Raw genomic sequence first — 24,371 nt, 5'->3', positions numbered from 1 at the left:
CAAACTCAAAATAGATTTTGGAAATTTAGGTGATTAAAGGAAATCTGTCTAGGGAATGTTTGTAAGCTCATGAACCAAACATCACAGAGTAAGATCAGTTATTACTGTTAAATGCACTGTATTCTATGGTGAATTGTGTTTTGATGACAAATGCATGTCAATAAGATTAAATGTATAGAGCAAATACAAAGTTAAGGGTATTTTATCTGTGCCTTGTCCCTGAAGTTCACATCTGCCCCGAGGGAAAACAGTATTTCGACTGTAGGTTTCCTGACCCTGAATTACCAGCTGGTGGTGTAAATTGTGAAACTACGTGTGCAAACCTGGCTATGAACTTCACTTGTGCCCCATCATCACCCTGCATAAGTGGCTGTGTTTGTGCTCCAGGGTAAGCCTCTTTTTCTTGAATGTTTAGAATTTGATAGAAAACACAAGAGCACTTAAAAACATTACTTATAGGAATAGCCAAAATTGTGTTCTGACTAGTGGTTCACTTTGAGTTGGTAACTAGAAGACTGTTGTAATTATTTTTCTGTGCTCATGGAACATATCACGTATGTTATGTGTGAGATGCATATCACATGTAACACATGACTAAATAATGTCACAATATGTTATGTATACAATATAATTAAAGTAATGCAGTGAATCGAGGGGAGAACTCATTTCAGGATGGACTTGGCATTTACCTCCTGATTCAGCTGCAATTTTGGGAAAATGATAGTGAGCCACTCTGTATTCAAAACACTTGAAGTACATATCTTTTGTATATTCTGTTGTGCTGTTACTATTGTTGATTTTAAATTATATTATTGACGCCAACTGATCTACCTAATGGATGTTACAGAAAATGGTGTGTTGAGGCTACTTAGGGCAGTGGCTAAGAGTGGGAGCTCTGGCTTCAGACACACCTGTTTCAAATCCCAGCCCTGCCGATATCAGCTGCGTGATTTTTCTGCAAGTTCCTTTAAACTCTCAGGCATTGTGAAATGTGGGGTGGGTGTGTGTGTGTGTGTGTGTGTGTGTGTGTGTGTGTGTGTGTATACACTCAATAAGTATGGGCCACTATTTTATGGCAGCATAATTTACTCTTATCTTTGTAAATTTTCTTTAGTAGCAGAAATGCCTAGTATACATGGAAGGTAAATACAGAATCTGGTGGCTATTTGCTTCCTTGCAGGCACACGTGGAATGTGGCCTCACTGGCCTTCCTTCTTCTGGTAGTGAATAGAGGCAGTGCACAGAGGGAGGGCCACCTAAGGCAAAGAGGTCACCCATTCTTTCTCGATGAACGTACTCACACAAAGCGATTCCTGGGCTCTATTCATATAAACCGGGAGCAAAGAAGAGAGAGGTTTTGTGGTCTGTTTCCCAGGAGAGTCACATTTGTCTAAATGGTCCCCATCTGGAATAGGCTGAAGAGCCAAGTAATGGGACTGTATCAATCTCTTTAGAAAGAAAGGACATAGAAGGAGTGTGAAAGAACAAGGCCTTGCCTGGGAAAATAAATGCAGGTAGAAATCAGGTCATACAGCAGCTGAGCAAGGAAGACATTTTAGTTAAAAAGGACAAGGGAAATAAAACCTTTATTATAGTAAAATAACTGAACCCTACAACATTGCTTGATTTGTTTGATTTGATTATGACTCAGGGATGCATGGCTGATTGAATAAATCTACATCCTAATTTTGTTTCATGTGCTTGATGCTATTATTTAAAAAAATAATCTATTTGCTGTCACCTTTGACTTTTAGTTCAACAGTGATTTATTAATTTACTGGTCAAATTTTATTACAAAAACTTAAAGTAATTTCCTCCCACCTTCTCTTATTTTATTGAAATAAGTATAGTTGGAATTGACTAAGAGGCCTCTCACTGTTTGGAAATAATTTTGTTACATGGAACTTTCTATTATAAAGTTGTTTTTGGTAGTATGATTTGTACTGACTTCCACATGACCTTGGCTGACTTATTTTAGGACAATAAGCCTGGTGTCACTTGTTTTCATGGGGCTCCTTATAGTGCCAGCAGTTCATCGACTACAAATGGACCACATACCTTAGCTCAGAAATCATTGTGGATTAAAGAAATGGAAAGAGTCATATAGAAATGGGTTAAAATGTTGGCCCTTTTTCTTATTAGGTAAAGTACCTCGGGACAAATCTTAACCACTTGGAGTCTCAACTTTATCTTTTTAAAATGGGTGTAATACTATCTACTTCATAGATGGTTGAGTATATGCAGCACACTAGTCATATGGTAGGTGCTCAGTAAATGTTTATTTTATTATTAACTCCACTTCCCAAACCTGCTTAAAGCAGACAATTCACAGTGATTTACAGCTCTCTTCTTCCTTCTTCCAGTTTTGATTAGTTATGAAAAACTCATCAGTCATCAGTGTAACCATTTAAAACCACTAATTTGCCTGGTTATTTAAGAATTGTGCTTACAACATTTAATGGAGTATAATCTGTAAAAATACTGAATCACTATGCTGTACACCAGAAGCTAATATAATATTATAAATTAACTATACTTCAATTAAAAAATTAAATATATGAATAATATTAGAAATGAGAATTGAAAAAAAAAAGAATTGTGGTTCATTTCCGTGAGGCATCCCTTATCTAAACAATCCAGCAGCCAATGTTAATGAAGCACCTAATATCTGGGACATTGTGTTAAGACACAGGGATGATGGTGCTAAAATAAATATATATAAGATAACAATAGAATCTACCTTATGGAATTGTCACTAGGATTAGATGAGTTAATGATGTATTTAAAGTGGGTGGAACAGTGGCTGGGCCATAGTTAACACTCAAAAATACTAGTTTTTGTTATTGTTCTTATTTTCTCTGTAAGACGTTTAATGAATTACTTGCAGTTCATTGTGGTAAATCCTCCAATAAAGGTTTGTACAGATTGCTATATATAGGGAGTGTGGTACATAAAAGATTGCACTTAAAAGATTGCACTAAATTGAGTCTTGAGTGATGAGAAAAAAATCTTTTAGTTTTCTAGGCAGAAGAGAGATGCAATGCTCAGGGAAAGTGGCTAGAAGTTTGGAAAGGTTGAGGGGAGAAATTATGGACTCTAGGGCACTGTTGTCTGAAAGAAAGAAATCTGAATGAGTTGATGCATCATTTATATAAATTGTTTCATTTCTTCACCTTTACTCAACAATTGAGTGTCTGCTATGTGCTAGGCATTGAAACACAACCATTAACAAGATATTCATGGTCTTCCGGAGTGAAACTTAAAGTCAAATGGATAACATATACATTAGATAAACTATGAGCGAGGAAGCAGAGCACTAAAGGAACATATGTGATTATTTCTATTTTAGAGAAGAGGCAAGAAGTAAGGAATCCTGACTTCTATGTTAATTTTGACAACATGGAATTCTCACATTTTAAAGCAAGTTCAGAAAAGAACTATGTATTTTATCTATTTTTACTAGCTAGATTTGAATGTTGCTATTACTATTTTATTATCCATTATTTATTATTTTAATTTCTTTTATTATATTATAGTTATACTATTATATATTTAAATTATTGTATGTATTATTTATTAGCATTTTATTATTATTTATGGAAGCTATTTTTGAGAAAAGATTTTAGGAATATTGAAAAATATATGTACATATTTATATTAAGGGTATTGAAATATTTATTATATATAACATGTATTTATTTTATCTTCATATCAAAATATTTTGATAATACACCCAAATTGATTTTTCCTTGAGATTATGAATAATGATTTTGTTTTAATTTTTGTATTCAGAGGTATTTTAAGATACTTTCTTATGGGGTAATCTTTCATGAAGGAAATTACGCTTTGAAGAAACCAACATTCAAAACCTGATATGTTAATAATAAAATGTGAAACACTCGATATAATGGTTTCTTATTCAAGACACACCTAAAGTCTCATGGCTTTTAACTTTAAGCACTAACAAAAGAAGCTTTTGATTACTGTCTCTATCTTGTAATAGAAAATGTTATCCAGCTCACACTTCACTATTTTATAAAAAAATTCTTAGACTCACAGACTCTTCTATCAAGTAGCAAATATTAAAGAAAGGGAGACTTACTTCCTCTTTAATTGTTTTTTCAGAATATCTCACTTTACCTGGTAATTTAGGCTTCTGTCTCCCTTTTATTGTACTAAGTGATAACAGAAAGTTTAAAATTTTGCATCCAGTCATTTGCCTGGCATTTATTTATTTCTGAGATGTGAAAGGTACTGTGTGTAGAATAGGGGAGAAAGACTGGATTCGATCCAGTCATTTGCCTGGCATTTATTTATTTCTGTGATGTGAAAGGTACTGTGTGTAGAATAGGGGAGAAAGACTGGATTCGATCCCTCCATAGGTCAGATAGAACATTCTTACGACAGCTGTAACAAATATAGATGGTTTTGAATATGACAAGATTGCTGATTTTGTAAAAAACTGAAATTAGTAGTTTATATTAAATAGCATTTACTTCTTCACTTGAAAGAATGGCAGAGCACAAAGGAAAGTGTTATGTTCCTGAAAGCTGTCCGTGTATCTGGAAAGATTGGGAGTACCTCTCAGGAGAAGTGATTGCTACACCATGTTATACCTGGTAATGAGATCTGTTTATTTCACAATTTTCCTAAGAAATTGTATTAGTTTCAGTCATCTTGTATTTACTTAATGTGACTGATTTCAGCAAAAAAGCAAACCAAGTCTGAGTAAATAAGATTTTAAAGGCTTTCAGGAGTTGGTTGGGAGCTACTACCTTCGGGGAGATCATTATTTTTACTCCTATTTGTTCAACCCAGGAGAAAAAAATGAACTATGACAATTTGAAAATTTAATAGGAAAAACATATCTCAAGTTTATAAGAAAGTGGTAAGTGTTCCAAAGAGAAGGTCACATTTGATGGGAAGTTTTCTGTTTGGAAATAAGCCATAAAATAAAATTGAAATACAGTTTCCTTGAAATGTGGATAAAAATTCTAAGTTCATGAACAAGTCCTGTCTAAGGTATTTAAATGGACTCCAGTAGATGAGATGGCATTGTGGTCTTTTAGCCACCAGCAGGCGTATGTTTAATTTTTCATTCCATCACCTGTTTTCTGTGTGACCCAGGCACAATTTCCAGGATTGGCTGTGATGTCTGATAATTTATTTAGACAAAGTGGTAAATATATGCCTTATCTATCATTGTAATAAAATGTTATCAGAACGAATTGGCCATATTTATAAGGGCTATTGGCTCAGTGAATGCTTTTGAATACAAACCTTCCAATATTTATGCTGCTTGAAAAATACTAATTAGAGCCAGGTTTCTTAGAAAGGTAACAGTGTTTGTATTATTTTCTAATAGTGTTTGTCGACGAGGAATGTTCAACTGCACATATTATCCATGCCCAGCAGTGTGCACAATATATGGGGACCGTCATTATCATTCTTTTGATGGACTGGAATATGATTATATCAGTGATTGCCAGGTATTTTTGATAAAGGTATGTCACAGACTTCCTTTTACTTACAATTATGTAAATACAATGTAAAAAACAAGTATGGTGGACCATGGCATATCAAATCCATGTATCATTAGTAAAACCTTTAAAAGTTATAGCAATTTAAAATTAATTTCCTTGACTCACTGTAAAGTTTTATTATGTATAAATAATGGACTAATTTGTAAACTTTCTGTGCCTCTGTTTTCTCATTTGTAAAATGAGGATAATAATTGTACCTATCTCCTGGGGTAGTTCTTAGGATTGAATGAAATAAATATATGTAAAACTCTCAGAGAGTGCTTGCTATTTAGTAACTGCTTAATAAATGTCAGCCATTTTTATTTTTATTGGTTTAGTTTGGTGAATACAAATATCAGACATTAAATCATGTTTTGGACCACGTATTGTTTATAGTTGTAGCAATCAAAACGACATGGTTCTCAATTCTAGACATGCTATTTTGATGGTATGCTTTGGTAAACCCTGGGCTCTGTATGTCTGATAAAATCCTTAAAATTTCTCATATCTTTAATGCATTCGGATTTTCTGTAACCCTAAATTTTATTTAGATATCATTGATCCCAGAATTAAATTTCTAAATGAAAAATGTAAGCTTTAGGAAGAAGTTGCACAAAAATAAGCAAAATAACATCTTTTTCTCCAGCAAGGTAACGTGATTATCTTGAATTTGTGTTTTTTTCTGGGTAAGGCTTTTATGTTTTTAGAGCTTCATGTATGATCCTGTTCTTTAAGCATATGTCAAGAAAGTAGACATATTCCCATTTTGTATTAGTTATATTAAATAAAAAACAAACAGTAAAATCTATAGCCTCAATGGAAACCACTGAGTTTCCCTTTCAGTGCTATTTTTAGCCTTCTTTATGAACAATTTTAAGTTTCTTAAAGAATAAATCCCTGGGAATGGATTTGGCAGTGAGATAATTATAGAAGATGACAAGTTGCCTATAGGGGTTGCCTATAGTGTGTGTGTTTGTGTGTGTGTGTGTGTGTTGCCTATAGTGTGTGTGTGTGTGTGTGTGTGTGTGTGTGTGTGGTTTTGATACTATTTGGAGCATAGGAAAAGCACAGTGATACATATACATTCTATGAGTATTTGTCCTCTTAGAACAAGGCTTATTTAGCAAACAATTTTACATGAGAATTTTCTTGTCCCCTGAAGTTTAGGTTGTAAATTGAGAAGCTTGGAAAAGTAAATAACAATTTAGAGATTTGAATACATAAACAGATACTTTTTTTCCCAAAATGCATCAGACTGATTTTATACCAAATCCTTACTTCTCTTGATATTTAGGTGTCTCTGACATTCCTTAAGATCCCTCTTCCTTTGACTTTCTAGATATTATACTGTTGGAGCCCTTCAGTGTCTCTTCTGGTTTCTCCATTGTCTCTTTGTTGCCTTTTCTTTTAGCATAAGTCCCAGACCATAGATGACTGAGTTGGCTCCTTCAGGGCAAGGACCAAACCTTAGTCACCATTGTTTTACCAGTGTAGAGCATTGTACTGGGAACATAGTTGTCCACTGAATGTTGACTGAACTGGATGTCTGTTCTTGGCTCTCTGCCCTTTTCTCCTAATGCTTGGTATGATCATCCCTCTCTACCATCTCAACCTCATCTACAAGCTGATGAGTTCCAAATTGACATGGACAGCTCTGACCTTCAACTTCTAGGCTCTTCTGACTCAAGTTCATCCCTATAATAATACACTTTTTTCATTCTGTTAATCTTTCTAAGACTCACATTGCTATGTCATTGCTTTCTAAGAACTACGGTTGACTCCCAATTACCAGCTTCCATAAAATCAAACTTCCCTTGAGAGCCTTTGATAATCTTTCAACGGTCTCAGTTAGCTCCACCCCTCCTTTATGTCTTTTCTCAGGGTACTTTCCTGTACCTGATTGCCTCTACTCCCTCAAAATAACTTTTCTAGTTCACATTTATCTGTTCTGTTCTTCCACATCCTATTGTATTTAATAGTCATCATGTCAAAAGTAAGCAGCCCATTATATTCTGATTATTTTATGTGTGCTCAATTAGATTGTATATCATTTTATATCAGAGCTCTGCGTTATACTGCTTTTGGCTTCCTCATAAGGGCTAACACAATTATGGTTGTACTATAAGAGCTGAAAAAATTACTTGCTCAGTTTTTTAACCATTTTTTTAGAGGGTAGAAATCACAAGCTTACACTTAATTAGTAATCTTTGTTATAAACTCATATACATGCCTTTAACATGAAATATGTAGAACAGTGCTTCTTAAACATTAGTATGTATGCACATCACCTGGAAATCTTGTTACAATATATACTCTGATTTTATGTGTTTGGAGCAGTATCTTGGATTCCGCAATTTTTAATAAACTACCCTGATGTTTCATGTCCATAGTCCACTCTTTGAATAGCAAGGATGTAAAGCATTTTCTTCTTTAAAAAATGAATTTTAACTATTTTTGAAATTCTCTTCTTCTGAATAGTAAACTTTGTCACATCTAGAAAAAACAAAGTATCATTGACAATATTGTATCAAACATGACATGTTCCCATTGGATATGTCATTGAGTTTAATTAATGATGCTTTTTATGCTTTCATTTTAAGTAGCAAAACAAAAATTCTGCCAAACTTTGTTTTCATTTTGTGTAGGGAAAAAATTATTTACAAGTATTTACTAAAAACATATTAAACCTTGTTCATGTATCAGCGTCTTTGCAAACATTTTCCAATGTGTGACAGTGGTCTTTGCTCATGCATTATCATTTCATTCATTTAATAAACAATTTTTAGGGCCTATTAAATGTAAACTGTGTTAACAAAAACACGCCTTCTCTGTTTATTAAGATAGAATTTTGCAAGAAAATTCTGAAGTTTTGAAACAAGGATCAGGACCTACATTTCTGTTTTCCTCCCCCCAGTCATTTTGCAAAATGCTGGGCATTTGGTGAACTCTTAACAACTGCTTATTTGATCTACCTGGTTTTTCCTTAACTTCTCATTTGTCTTTGCAGTAGAGAAATCATAGTATTTACCACTGAATTTTCAAACAATTATTGGTTTTTTTTTTTTTTATTGAAGCATAGTTAATTTACAATGTTGTGTTAGCTTCAAGTGTACAGAAAAGTGATTGTGCAGAAAGTAGAATATTTGTCTCAACTCTGATTCCTGACAAAATGAAAATATCTTCTTCTGTTTGATCCTGAATGATGGTAGCAGTCTTTTTTTATTGGTGCTGCAATATAACAGTGCCATTTTATTTAGCAGGCAAGAGCCTTTAAGGTTTGGCGTTTAGATTTTATAAACCTGATTTCCCATCATCACTTTAATTTTCTACTATATCCTTCTGTAAAAATGCATACATAATGTTCAGTCTCAGATTTTAATGAGACATGCAAGCCTGTATATGAGAAGACATGTTATAGGAAATGTTATTCCAACATTTGAGTACCTAATTAAATATCTGGGTTAAGATTTGTCATTAGGGTTCATGTGGTAAAAATAAGATATAAAGAATATTAAAAGTCTAAAGCTTCAAGTTTTAGAATTGTATATGCCTTTTTTTTTAAACACCTTTATTGGAGTATAATTGCTTTACAATGGTGTGTTAGTTTCTGCTGTATAACAAAGTGAATCAGCTATACATATACATATATCCCCATATCTCCTCCCTCTTTCATCTCCCTCCCACCCTCCCTATCCCACCCCGCTAGGTGGTCATGAAGCACGGAGCTGATCTCCCCGTGCTATGCAGCTGCTTCCCACTAGCTATCTATTTTACATTTGGTAGTGTATATATGTCCATGCCACTCTCTCACTTTGTCCCAGCTTACCCTTCCCCCTCCCCGTGTCCTCAAGTCCATTCTCTATGTCTGCATCTTTATTCCTGTCCTGCCCCTAGGTTCTTCAGAACCATATTTTTTTTTTTAGATTCCATATATATGTGTTAGCATATGGTATTTGTTTTTCTCTTTCTGACTTACTTCACTCTGTATGACAGACTCTAGGTCCATCCACCTCACTACAGATAACTCAATTTCATTTCTTTTTTATGGCTGAGTAATATTCCATTGTATATATATGTGCCACATCTTCTTTATCCATTCATCTGTTGATGGACACTTAGTTTGCTTCCATGTCCTTGCTATTATAAATAGAGCTGCAATGAACGTTGTGGTACATGACTCTTTTTGAATTATGGTTTTCTCAGGGTATATGCCCAGTAGTGGGATTGCTGGGTTGTATGGTAGTTCTATTTTTAGTTTTTTAAGGAAACTCCATACTGTTCTCTATAGTGGCTGTATCAATTTATATTCCCACCAACAGTGCAAGAGGGTTCCCTTTTCTCCACACCCTCTCCAGCATGACCAACATATACTTGATTAGCCAAGAAATATTTTATTCGACCATGGAGTAATTATTTCATACCAAAGACAAATTAGTGATTAACCAATGAAACCTAATAGTCATGGTTTTGAAATATTATCATTCTAGATAGTAAATTTCTCAACACTTGGAGATTTTCTGCTGCAATTTTAATTAATTAATTTATTTTTTAAGAGTCAGCATTTCCTTTGAGAAGGATAGAATGGCTGCCAGCACCATTCATTTACTTGCTGCTTTTTCATAGACAAGAATCACTTCTGTGAATATCATATTTAATTCCTTCTTCCTTGTCAAGCAGCTCTCTTTCCTCCCTGTCTTGATTACAAATTCCAGACTTTGTCATTTGTAACGCATTTTTATCTGGTAAAACTTATCATTTATTTTTTTGGGCCCTGTGAAGGATCTAGTAATCAAATTCATGGGACTTTAAAAAATTAATACTTACTCAGCTTTATCTTGAAAGTATAATGTTACTTGACTCTGACATATTGAAGGAATTGTAAAGTTTTTTTTTTTTTCTTTTTAATCTCTGGATTGTGGAGCTTTTTTGTTTTTTAATGTGGACCATTTTTGAAGTCTTCACTGAATTTGTTACAATATTGCTTATGTTTTATGTTTTTTTTTGTCCACAAGGCATGTGTGGTCTTAGCTCCCTGACTAGGGATCAAACCTGCACCCTCTGCATTGAAAGGCAAAATCTTAACCACTGGACCACCAGGGAAGTCCCTGGGTTGTGGAGTTTTAAATGTAATCTGATTCCAGCGAATACTTACCCTATCTTTGTTGATGTTTATCAAACTTTAAAAATTCGAGCTTCCCTGGTGGCGCATTGGTTGAGAGTCCACCTGCCGATGCAGGGGACGCGGGTTCGTGCCCCGGTCCGGGAGAATCCCACATGCCGCGGAGCAGCTGGGCCCGTGTGCCATGGCCGCTGGGCCTGTGCGTCCGGAGCCTGTGCTCCGCAACGGGAGAGGCCCCAGCAGTGAGAGGCACGCGTACCGCAAAAAAAAAAAAAAAAAAAAAAAAAAAAAGAACTTTAAAAATTCAAGTTCTCTGATATTTTATTCATTTTGGAGGCTGTTTATGCTATACTTTAAATAGCACAAGGAATATAGCACATTATTTTTTAAGTGTGTTGAAGCAAATCTAGGACAAAGTTCATAATTGTATTTCCTGAGGTAAGACTTTTTTAAGAGTAAAAAGAGTTTAGAAACCAAACAGCCACTTGACTTGCTATAAGCTCAAAGAAAGAGAGGACACTGGATGTTTTCAGCAAAAGTGGGAAATTTAGTATTCCAACTCCTGGATTTCAGAGCCAAACTCTACTTCCATTATCTATGACAGGCCCCTGTCACTGCTAGGTTTCTTCCTGTAACTTGTTCTAGATTAGGTTTTTCAACATTCTGTTCAGTTGATAGCTCAAATGTTTGGTGCTCTCCTTAAGTCTCTGAAAACCCTTCTAATTTCATCGCTCTCAAATTTTTATACCTTGTATCATATCATCATTTTTCATGTCAATATTTCTTGTGTGATTTCTATGTGTCAGGCCCTATACTGAGAAGTGGAGGTACAGAATGTGCAAACATAGATATCAGTTTAGGGTCCTTTGAGACTTAGGCTGGTGGTGGAGAGTTATTAATCACCAAATCACAAAATTCATATAAAATTGCCACTGTAAAAGTTAATGATGACCTATGCAAAATCCAATTAAACCTTTAAAATTTTTATCTTCCTCTTTTGAAGTGGTTCTTGCTTTGTCTTCTCTGAGGTAATTCTACTGCTTCTGCTGGTCTTTGACCACTCCTCAGTCTCCTCTGGTGGCTTCTTTCTCCAGGAGTTTCTTAGAACACTGGGACTCACAAGTTCCATATTTTCATGCCTGTCTCCTCTATAAAACTCTTAGTTGCTTGTAATCTCATAATATCTTGAAGGATAAACCCTGTATGCATTTATGTATGTACGTAGGTATGTATTTATCCATCCATCCATCCATCTGTCCATCCATCCACAGGAAGTGAAAACAGAGAGGAAAAGAAGTCAAAGGAAATCATTACACCCTATTTAGGCAAATGTAAAGATCTAGATAGAGCCAGATAGAGCTTTCTCTGTCAAATAAGAGTAAAATGCAAATTAATGGCATAGTAATTATACAACGATGTGGCACTTCAGGAAAAAAAGAAAGAGAGAGAAGAAAGAAGGAAAGAAAGAAGTAACATGTAAAAATTAGATGAAGATTTCACTCTGAATAAAATTTACTCTCCATAAAATAAAAATATTTTCTGCCTTCCAGAAGTTATGAAAGAGATGATGGAATTAACTAATAAGAATTTAAATGTATGTTAAGGGAATAAAAGTAAGTGAAAAAGGAAATGGTAAAATTAAGGAACAAATTAAAGCCCAAGATACATTATAGAGTTGAGATAATAAGCATTTCTTTTAAAAAATGATAAGTATACCATCTTTTGTTTACATTCCATTCCTTTTGGTTCAAATGTGGGAGATAATCTAATTGTCTAGAGTTGTCTTTTTTTTTTTGCCTGCATTAAAAAGTCCCTTGGCCCATCAAAGAATGTGCTGCTTTGGGGCCAGTCAGCTGTGGAACATAAACCATGGCTGCCTGAGGCTACTGTATCAGCAGGGACTTTCTGTGGGATAGTTACTGTTAAAAGGGGCTGGGACTATGACAGGTCTTAGACTGACATAGCAAGTAAAATAATATACTACCTTGAGAGGTGCTGACATTTTATGTTTTGGAATCACTTGGGAGAATATTCTCTATCAGTGTTTTCAGTACCTGAGCATAAAGGGTTTGAGGAATCTATGTGGCACATTGCTGTTGACCTTTTTCCTCTAGCTTTGTGTTACTTACTGTGTTGCTTAGCAACTCTGTAGCATTATCTCCAAACCTAATATTAACTTGAAATATATATTAGAAACGGAAATTGGAGAAATGTGACTCTTAGGACTTGATAGTTTCAAGTTACTGTCAGCATAACATGATATTACCAGGCAGACGATACAATATAGAATATTTCTTGGCATTTCTGAACATGACATTACCAGGCAGACTATACAATATAGAATATTTCTTGGCATTTCTGAATTAATATAAAGACTAAAGCTAACATTGAGGCACTTTAATTAATAGTAATAGAAATGTAATGGCAATAGGAATCCTTTCAGCCAGCTTTTCACATCCCTTAATCTAAATAACTCTTTCCAAGAGGAAGAGGAAAACAAAACCCTGAATTATATATATATTTCTTCTTTGAAAATTGTTCATAAAGGCAGAAAAGTGTGGCATTATTTTTTGAGTAATACAATGCCGTAATCATCTTGATGACCCTTATTATTCTCCTTTTCAAAGTTTAGGCAATGCTTTGGAAAACAATTGTTTAAGAAGAAGAAAAAGCTCTCAGTTCCTATGAAGTAAGGAAAATTGGGTCACAGGGGAACAAATTAATTACTCTGTCAACAGCATTCATTGAAAACCTATCCTCTAGGCACTGTGTTATAGTGATTACTAATAAGACAGGAAGAATTTGGCCAAACCAAGAATTATATTGAGCTAGTGTTCATATTGTTGGTGGTATAAAAACTAAGTATGGAGAATTTACATCAAGACCTATATGATTTCCAAACATTTAAGGACTCTTCTCACTTTGAAAATAAACACTGCCCCATATATCTAAAAATGAAAAGGATTCAGGAAATGTATGTGAGCCTTTGAAAATTGGAATTTGAGTTCAAAGAGAATTGTCCCTTTCCTTCCTTTTGATGAAATTCCCACCTTCCACTAGGTAGTGGAAGGACTCAGGGCAGTGTGGCTTTAACTTTGGGGGTGAAAAGGACCACTTCAAAAATTTGATGAAAATCATAGACTTTCTTCCTAGAAAAATACAGATACTCAAAAACAGCATTTTACAATGAAATTCCAGAGTCTGTAGAACTATTGAAGCCCATCTATTAAACTGGAATAAAAGTTAAAAACCCTGTTTCCAGAGAGAGAGTTCTCAGTGGATGGAGAGAGGAGTGGCTGAAGGAAGGTGAGGGTGAGGTAACTGGTGAAAAGGTTAGATTGAGAGTGTGTGGGACTAAATAATAGTCTCTGGAACTAAGGATTTCCTATAACCTACAACTGAATTTTCTCCTCAACCGTTACTACACTCTTCCTAATTGCTCTGCAAGTGGCATTAAAAAAGAGGGTTTTGAACTCTGTCTCTGCCCTTATTTAGCTAAGTGACTTTGGACATTCATTTAATCCTTCTTAACCTCTGTTTCTTGATCTGTAAAATGGAGATAATACATAATTCAAGAATTATCATAAGAATTAAATGAGACAATGCATGTAAAGTTGGAAGGAAGCCCTCAAATGATATGCATCATTTTATTTACTAATACAGTGTCAAAGTTTTATATTTATTGCAATTTTATCTTGTAGGCAAATAATTATTTAGCCAGAAAACTGGCTTAAAATAAAACAAAAGATGTTGTCTAAAATGAAAATATTTCTTTTAAAATTCCCCTACATGACATGTCTTGTTGGGTATTTGATAAGAAGAAACTGGTTGATAAATTTGAGCTGTAATAATAAAATGGAAAAAAATCCTTGTTGGAAAAACATTTTAACAGGAGCTATTATAGATAAATGTTTAAAGATTGAGCTATCTTGGTATACTTTTATTAAATTCTTCACATTATTAGATCAAAATGATTTTTATTTTAGAGGTAAGTTGTATTTCAATTTCAATACAATTCATTGTAAATCTTGGACTTCTTTAAGATTTGTTAATGAAAAATAAGTAAAAGTTATATATAATATACATTTGTATTAATATAATATTTTTGACATTTCAGAGTACAGATGATTCAGATATATCTGTCATTAGCCAGAACAAGAAATGCTTTGACAACGATATTGTTTGTTCTAAAAGTGTTTTGATTTCAGTTGGGGACACTGACATTTACCTGCATGATACTCCTTACAAACAGGTTAGTGAATTATTTCTTGTAAATCATTTTAACTTGTCCTGAGGATACTGAAAATAAAATAGAAACATTGTGGGGGTACTTTTCTTTATAAGTGGTTACTAGGTTTGAATTTTTTTCTTTGTCATTTTATGTAGCTTCAGTAAATCCTACTTGATTTGTCTCTTTTGTTTATACTCCACTTCTCCATTTGCTGATTCTTTCCTTGTCACCTGTTACCTGGAGTACTTCAACATTCTCCAAGCTAGACACCTGGCCTCCTGTCTTAGTTTTTCCCCTCTGATCCATCCTGCCACAGTGCAGCCAGAGTGGTTTTCCTAAAATGGAAATGTAATCTCCTGACACCTTAGTGCTTCAAAACTTTCAAGTGACCTCCCATTGCCCTTACATGGCCTCACCAATCTGGCCATTGCTGCCTCTCCTGCTGTACCTCTCATCGCTTTCTGCTTCAAGACCATGTTCCAGAAGTTGGAGCTTTTATCAGTTCTTCAAATGCTCTATATTCTTTCTCTCACCTCTGGTTCTTCATGAATGTCATTGCTCCTACCTGGATCAGCCTTTCCTTTTAACTTATTCTTATGTGATAAGTCTCATCTTATCTCCTTCAAGGAGTTCCTCCTCTTGCCCTCAAGCTCCCTGTCAGGACATGCATCACACTTTAGTGAAATTACTTGTGTGGTGGCAGTGGTTCCCAACCTTTTTGGCACCAGGCACTGGTTTTGGCACCAGGGACTGGACAATTTTTCCATGGACCGGGGGGTTGGGGGATGGTTTAGGGATGATTCAAGTGCATTACATTTATTGTGCACTTTATTTCTATTATTATTACATTGTAATATATAATGAAATAATTATACAACTCGCCATAATGCAGAATCAGTGGGAGTCCTGAGCTTGTTTTCACTTGCCACTCACTGTTAGGGTTTTGATATGAGTCTGCAAGCAGTTGATTTATTATAGTCTCCGCACAGTCAAACCTCTCTGCTAATGATAATCTGTATTTGCAGCCACTCCCCAGCGCTAGCATCACTGCCTCAGCTCCACCTCAGATCATCAGGCATTAGATTCTCATAAGGAGCGGGCAACCTAGATCTCTCACATGCGCAGTTCATAGTAGGGCTCACGCTTCTATGAGAATCTAATGCTGCCGCTGATCTGACAGGAGGTGGAGCTCAGGTGATAATGCAAGTGATGGAGAGCGGCTGTAAATACAGATGAAGCTTCTCTCTCTCGCCCACTGCTCACCTCCTGCTGTGTGGGCTGGTTCCTAAGAGGCCACAGACCGGTACCAGTCCAAAGCCCGGGGGTTGGGGACCCCTGCGTGGTGGTCTGTGTCTTTTCTATTTGTCTGTGAGTTCTGTGAGAATTGAGACCGCTGTCTTATTTGTTTATTCTTGTAAACTTGGAGCCTGTGCAGTTTGAAAGAATGAATAAAATTCATTCATTCAATCATTTATTCATAATATCTACTTTGTACAAAGTTATGTATTAATTATTGGGACTACAACAGTGAAAAGACACTCACTGTGCTTGCTTTTAAGGAACTTATACTGAGGTGAGGGACACGTTTCAAGTAAATGAGGCTGTGCAGTGTGGTGTGCTATGGTAGGAGTGTGTTTAGGAAATCAGGAGAATCCCTAAGAAGAAGACCTAAACCAACCTGGGATGTTCAGGGTAGTTGTGAAGAGCATAGACTGGTGTCAGTTAGTACTCACTTAGAACCTCTGTTCTGTCACCTGCTAACTGTGTCACTTTGGGCAACTTTATTTAACCCCTCCAAGCTGCAGCTTTCCCATTTGTAAATTTGGGATGATTATGGAATCTACTTCCTAAATTCACATGAGGATTAAATGAAAGAATGAATTTCGGGAAATGGCTCTCCTCCTCTCCTTCACCCTCCTTATTTTTGAAGGCTCAGAAGACATGCTTTGGGGGAAATGATTTGAACTGAGTCTTAAGGGATGAGTAGGTATTAGGCAGGTGAAGAGAGAGAGTAGAAAGGCAATCAGTACAGAGGAACAGTCATGTTGAAAGGAGCAGAGTTCAAAGATAAAATGGCACGTTTGGAGAACTGCAAGCAGTTTAGTTTGGTTGATGTGGATGGGGATAGTGGAGGGAGGGTGAGGCAAAGAGATTCAGGGAGGAGCGTCCAGATTGACTTTCATGCAGGAAGCTTGGGGACAAGGGCAGTAGACAAGGAGGCTGTGTAATATAATATTTGAACTTACTCTACAAGGAAGAAATTTTGGAATTAAGTGACATGATGTGACATATGGCCTTTATAAAGTGGCCTATTTTTGAGTTTTTAGACTAGCGTTTCTCAGTTTGGTTTGCAAAACTTCTGCATTAGAATCATCTAGAATATTTATTATAAGAGCTGGTTCCTGGATTCCACCTCAGGAATTAGAATGGCTGAAGTTGATGACAATCAATATTTCAATGGTTTCCCCAAATTCTGCACACTAAAGTTTGAGAATCGGTGCCCTAGATCTTAGCTCATGTCTCAGTAAGAAATGTTGAGACCAACCAGGCAGCAATCAAGATTTGAGCAAAACAGTGTTTGTACAAGTCGTGCTAACATCTTTTTGAAGTAATTACTGCAGTTTGGTGTAGCCATCAGCTGGATATTCATTTATAGGTGAAGGTTCTCTCTAAGAGAAAGGATGTGTTAAAAAAAGAAAAACTGAAAATAGTAAATGCTTTTATAAAGACTGTTTGACTCATTTTTGAAGTGGTAATTGCAGTTCTGTGTAATGTTCATCTTCCAATTTTCACCTGAATGCAGGTGCTGATGAATCTCCTTCATATAAGTTGTGAAGTATAAAGTAAGATGAAGAAAAATCATGAAGATAGTTTGACCCTAACAAATCTCTGGCTAATATTTTTTCTTGAGCATCAAAATTGAAAATAAGTACCATTTGTTTTATGGCAGATGGATTGCTCATTCAGGGGAGGGAAAAAAACCTGTTATTTTTTTTCAATAAATGTACCACTCTAATTTTATCAAATATGTAGCATATAAACATTTTATGAGTTGAAGCTGTATTTTAAAAGTTTTAATTCTCTGCTTTTTATAACTTACTTTTCTAACATCACTAGAGTTTATTTAAAGCGCAGTAATTCTCCCCTGAAGTGCAGGTCCAATTCATAATACCTCAACCTTATAAGGAGAAACATCTTTACTTCCTAATCTGAAAAGTAAGGAGTACACCATCTCCTTTTGACCATTGTCCTCTTGTAGCAAACTGCCTTGTCTAATAAAAATGAAGGATTTAGCTCTACAGGCAAATAGAGAGGATGTGCTTTTACATCAGGGTAACTAATACAAAACCAACCTGAAGGAAGTCCAATAATCTTATCCAAAAATTTATTTTATGTTCCAGTGATATGTCAACCAGTCTGAGGGAAGTTTAATAGGAAAATACATGAAGAAGGTATTTCATGGATTGAAAAGGAGCTATAAGCTACAAACATTTCACTTACTTACTTTGATTATTGCTGTTCAGGCTGGAAGCTGAGAACTAAGAACAGGCCAGTGCAGGAAGGCGTTAAAAATATATGTTATCCTTGATCTAGAAGCTGCAGATACTGCCATGAACTTGACAAAGTGCATCCTTCTGGGAGCTAACGTTCATGTAGGGGGGAAGACAGATAATAATGCCAAAGACAAATCAGATAATAGAAAGGTCCTGAAAAGTGTAATCAAAATGGTAAAAATAGGTTCTATGGCAGAGGGTGATATGGGGGCCTGGCAGGCTACACATATTATGGACCTAGTGAAAAATGAAAATGTAGAGCCCTTGATCAAACAGGGAACATTTTTTTCCTTTGTTTTTTAGTCTTTCTTTACCTGCCATGGTGTTTTTTCTTTATCATTTAATGCCTTGCTCACTTCGACACAGGGTACTTCCAGGTTGAGTGCAGACCCTCACAGGTACTGAGGGCATTGCCCTATAACTCCAACTTGGCGCTTGGAAGTAGAAGGAAATGAGGTTAGGTAGAGTCCATTAACAATTCATACTGTCCTATACAATATACCGAGCGCTTATAAGTATGACCTTGATCTAGGAGACTGAAAACTCCTTATGGATGTGACTGAGTTTATTTAATTTGCCCTATGAAATATTTATAAAATGGTACACTATAGTACAGTGTTTCCAAGCTATGCTTTTGTTCTTACTTGGGGGAGAAAAATAACCAAAGGAATTCATATCTCCTTCACAATTTTTATTTTGCTTCTGGTTAAATTTGTTTTATTTACTTTGATTTAACCATGTATTTTTAAAGTTTTTATGTGACTTAATTTCAATGTCAGATTCAGCATAATCTTTTATAGGGTATAGCCCTTGCCCATAAAGAACATTGCATATTCTCACTTTAGGTTAAAGGTACTCTAAATTTTCCCAGTGGGTTCCGTCTCTAGTTTCTCCCTATTATCCTTTCTAGCACACACATTATTTTAATATACAAACATGGTCTGTCATTTTACTATTCAAAAGCCTTTATCGAGGACATTTTGCACATGGAATAACAGCCATTGATTGTGATGGGTAACTTGATGGCAAAGGGTCTCAGACTATGCTTGTCATGGAATCCATGCTGTAGCTCTCTGGTGCTCTCCTTAGTACTGAACAATCTTAAACTTCCTGCCCCTGAGCCTTTGTTCAAACTGATTCCCTTCTCTTGGGATGATTTCTTCCTCATTCTCTTCTCCAGCCCTTTATATCTTCCTATCATGGCTTCTTACATATCAGTATATATGTTCCACCTCTTGCAAAGAGCCTTCCTAAGTTCCTTTTATGGAAATTCATCTCCCTGTCCTCCTTAACACCTCTTTCTCTCTATAGACACACACACACACACACACACACACACACACACACACACACACACTTTGTGCTTTTGTTTTTCAATTATTCAGGTAAAGTCATACATTTTTAGTACTCAATCATATTTATTCACCATCAATATAAAATTTCTGGGTCAGCAGGTATATCCCCCTAATGTACTCTATGTCCACGCCTTGTTTGTGCTCTTCTCTATAACTGAAATACCTTTTTCCCTTTGCTCATTTATCCATGTTGAGCCTATCCACCAGTGTGTATCTTGTTACCAATTTTATGATTTTCCTATTTTAGGCACTTGTTCTGTCTTTCACTACAAAATTCAGGAAAGACAGGGCTAAGCAGAAACACTAGTACGTAGATAATTATTGATGGATATAATTAATGTTTACATTTTGGTGAGAAAACAAGAAATTCATTTTTTTCTTTATTATGCTTTTTCTTTTCTTTTTTTTTTTTTTTTAAGAAACGATCAGGTTTTTTTCTGGAAAGTAAGCCAACATACCAGCTTTGGAAGGCAGGGTACTACATAGTAGTATACTTTCCAGAGAAAGACATCACTATTCTTTGGGATAAAAAGACAACCATCCATATCAAAGTTGGACCACAGTGGAGGGTAAGTCAGCCTATTTGGTAGGTCAATCCAAATGAGATGCAAAAAATGAAATTACATTTACCTTTTGATGTTTTACAGAAATCAAATGATTGATGTTTTCCTTTAAGAAATAAGTTATATTTTCAGAATTACTAACTCAGACCCCAGAGAAGAATAACTTTACCAAGTGCTGTATACAGTTCTTTTTTACTTCAACCTTACAGTATCCAGTTTTTCAAAGTTACTTAGGTCAGGTTCTTTTTTTCCCATTCCCTGCAGCATGGTTATTTGATATGTTTGTAGTAGAGTTAGATTCATTTATTACAGTTTGCATTCCATCTTTTCCTCCATATTCTGGATATTTTTTTTAAGTTTACATACAGTAAAATTCTAAAAAAAATGTAAAATAATTTACTTTTGTGGTCTGCAGTTCTATGGATTTTAACAAATGCATGGAGTTGTGTATCCACCACCACAGTTCTAGATAGAACAGATCCATCAATTCCCAGATTTCTCACATGTTGCCTCTTTGTTGTCAACTCCTACTTCCAACCCCTCACCCTTGGCAACCATTGATCTATTTTCCATCTGCATAGTTTTGCCTTTTCTGGATACAGTAGAAATGAAATCATGCAATCTATAGCCTTTTGGGTCTGGCTTCTTTGACTTGGCAAAATACATTCAAGATTCATCCATATTGTTGAATGAATTAATTGTTTGTTCCTATACACTGCTAAGTGGTACTCTGTTGTATGGATGTATTAGTTTGTATTATCCATTAATGGTTGAAGATTCAATCTGGGTTGTTTACAATTTTTGTCAATTTATATTTTACATTGTTTTAACTATTGTTTACTGTTAAATATTGTACTAGATATTATTAAATATTTTTATTATTTTAGATATTTAAAATTTTATTAAACATTTAAAATTTATATGTTAGGGTTGTTTTTGAAACGTTGATATAGTTTTAAAAATCCACTTTATCTGAAATTGAAATTGAGACTCATGGATATAATCTGTGGCAGGTTAGGGAAAAATGGGGATAGTAATAACAAATTCTTATAAAACTAGAAAATATACATATTTTAAAATATTTTAAAATGTTATAAACTTAAGATATGATTGTATATTGAAGTCATTTTCTTTCAGCCCTAAGCAAAATAAAGCCCCCAAATCTATTCCTAGGTGTTTGCTGGCATCTTGCATTTCTTTGATGAAGATGAAGTAGTTTAGTCATTGCCATACTTCTTCAGCTATGTTTTCTGCCATTGTCTACCATGTATCCTCCCTTCCTTACTTTTTTGAAAACAAATTAACCATTTATTCTTCTACATCTTCCCTTACTTTTACTGCTGCCTTAAATTTTGGGGTGAGCAGTAGCAGAAGAGGCCACTGTCTTTGAATAGGTATTGCGGCTTCTGAGAGCAGAGGCACCATGGTAAGCAGTGGCCTTGGCAGTTGCAATCCCAAGGTTATTGTCAGCTTTGCTGGAGGCATGGGCAGCCAACTTTACCATTAACAAAGGGCTGCATTCCATTCTTCAGTACATGAGGGGAGAGGTCAGTTTGTTTAATTTCAAAGCTTAAGGAGGATTTTCATTGCTTTTGGAATCTCGTTCTTCCCTGTACTCTTAATCCACCTCCCTCCCCAAGAGAAAAGTTTTTCACATTATTTGAGAAAATGCAGTGGACATTGTTGATGTGGATAATCCATATGGCACTTGCAGTAACCACTGCATAACCCATAACAAACTTTATAAAAATTAGGTAAGATGTGGATTTCATTTATTGTGTCTCATGGTGGCATGGTATATGAATATAAAGTTAACGTTTTCTTTAAAAGTTATGCTTTGAGTGTTTTGGCTTTTCAAAGTACGACCTAAAGAAAGATAAATTATTTCTATGGTTTCAACATTTATAGTCTTAGAAAACCTTAAACATAATAGGAAGTGGATCTTTCATCATTAAAATGTAAATATACACAGAATATGTATATATATACACATATTTGTATATACACACTCAGACATATACTGTAATGTTTGTATTATACTTGTACAAATACTGTAGTGTTTGTATTATACTTTTCCAAGTTACTTATATTATTAGTTATATCAATACTAATACAATGGTAAGTGTGAATAGATAAACTTTGGGGTATGGAAAAACATTTTTGAGAATCTAAAATAACTGTTAAATATAATTAAATAGACATGAAATTCCACCTTCTTGAAACATTTTTAAAATGATTATTGTGGAAATTCTTAAAATGTCTATTTTAAATCTCTTGAAAATTTCAGTGAATATTAGTTCTTAAATGTTAAAATGAATATAGAATATTTCATGATAATTTTCTTTTACTTTAGGGCAAATTATCAGGATTATGTGGAAACTTTGACAAATGTACTTCAAATGATATGACCACATCCAATAACTTAGAAGTGAGAAATGCCCAGGTATTTGGAGATAGTTGGGCATTAGGACAGGTAAGTGGAATATATGTATTTTAGAACTAAACAAATATTTTTTGTTGTATTTATCCACTAAAACATTTTATCCTTGCAGAAAAATTTATTTAGGTAATACTATTTTATGTAATATTTGTGCAGTAATTCATAGTTGACAAACTCAAACTACTTTCACATTTAATTTCTCATGTAATCCTGTGACAGTCTTATAATGTAAAGGGTGTTGACTCCATATTATAGATGAAGAAATTGAGACTCAGGAAGGTTAAATGACTTGTCTAATATTATATATCCAGAAAGCCGCAGGAGTGACTTTCGAATTCACATCTTCTAATCTCATGCTTTTCCTTTCACTGCAAAATTCTCTTTATTTGTATTTCTAATGATGTATCTTTTGTCAACTCAAGGTAATGGATAAATGAAGGCAGTATTTCTTAACATTTGCTCTCCAGACATGGCTGGATGTGGGATGGGGAGGGGTAGGGAGTGGATTTGTGGCCAACTTACCTTTGGGAGCCGTTAAAATAAATTAAGTCAGGCATATTTCTTTTTTGAAGGATTTCTTGAGGCGTTATATTCCTCTAAGGGAGGGATGTGTTTGAAGGGATTCCCGAACTTACTGACACAGAACTTACATTTTTGTGTATTAGTTATCAAGGAAATAGTTTTCTATGGGACACAATCTGAGAAATGCTGAACTCAGAAAACAGTCAAACTGGAAATTTGTTCTACTCTTTTCTTCTACTTTTTTTTTTAACCTATTTTTTTTTCTAACTGAAAGTAGTGTCTGCAACTACAATTTCCTGGTTGGTTACTGTTTGGTTAGTTGCCTTACTATTTTGTCTAATTTACTAATATATCTAAATCTTTTTATAAAAATAAAAGGGGATTGGGGTTAAACATTCATCCAATTTAGTAAAATTTAAGCAGTATATTTCATAGTGGTCTACATTGGAAAGTATAAAGATTTTATTTTTTAAAATATAAAATGAATTAAGGAATATCTAATTTATAATAATACTTAAATATTTGGACTCATCAAAGAATTTTAGACTCATTAATACCTAATGGACAAAGCTGAAAATAAAAAAAAATTCATTCAGTAAGTTCTATTTAGCACTTAATGTTTTCCAGGATATATGAACACATAATATTATTAAAACATAGCCACTGCCCTTAGGAATTTAGAGTCTAGTTTAGCAGACGAGGTAGAAAAACTTAACAATGGAAATATGAGACAGGTGCTTGGATAGAGATGTATACAGCATGGAGTTCGTGATGGTCAAAGGAAGGTTCCCCAAGAAGGTGCCATTGAGCTGACTCCTACAAGACTCATAAGAGCTATACAAGTGAAGATGATGGGAAAGAGTGCAGCAGCAAAGGAGGGAGCATCCCTTTAGAACGTGTCAGGAAGACTGGAGTGAGTATGGTGCCTAACAGGAATTTTAAGAAGTTCAATATGGCTGTGGTGGAAGGTTTGAAGTAGGGAATGGCTGGAATGCAAAATATGAAGCTGCAAAATATGTGTGCTAGGATCTAGACTCGAAGGCCCTAAATTAGTTAGGCTCTTAT

At 34.9% G+C, this 24,371-nt stretch overlaps 1 protein-coding gene across 1 annotated transcript in view; it reads left to right on the top strand.

The window, feature by feature from the left end:
* OTOGL (otogelin like) overlaps positions 1–24,371 on the top strand; it is a 148,810-nt gene that overhangs the window by 57,410 nt on the left and 67,029 nt on the right. The window contains exons 23-28 of the mRNA XM_019918727.3: positions 226–388; positions 4,512–4,619; positions 5,366–5,504; positions 14,759–14,893; positions 20,201–20,350; positions 22,698–22,817. Coding sequence (XP_019774286.2) covers positions 226–388; positions 4,512–4,619; positions 5,366–5,504; positions 14,759–14,893; positions 20,201–20,350; positions 22,698–22,817 — 815 coding nt within the window. The remainder of the gene's footprint in view (positions 1–225; positions 389–4,511; positions 4,620–5,365; positions 5,505–14,758; positions 14,894–20,200; positions 20,351–22,697; positions 22,818–24,371) is intronic.

The sequence above is a fragment of the Tursiops truncatus genome, chromosome 11 (genome assembly GCF_011762595.2).
Source record: "Tursiops truncatus isolate mTurTru1 chromosome 11, mTurTru1.mat.Y, whole genome shotgun sequence".
NCBI classification, from domain to species: domain Eukaryota; kingdom Metazoa; phylum Chordata; class Mammalia; order Artiodactyla; family Delphinidae; genus Tursiops; species Tursiops truncatus.
The sequence above is the reverse complement of the archived record's forward strand: the minus strand, read 5'-3'. Positions and strand labels throughout refer to the sequence as shown.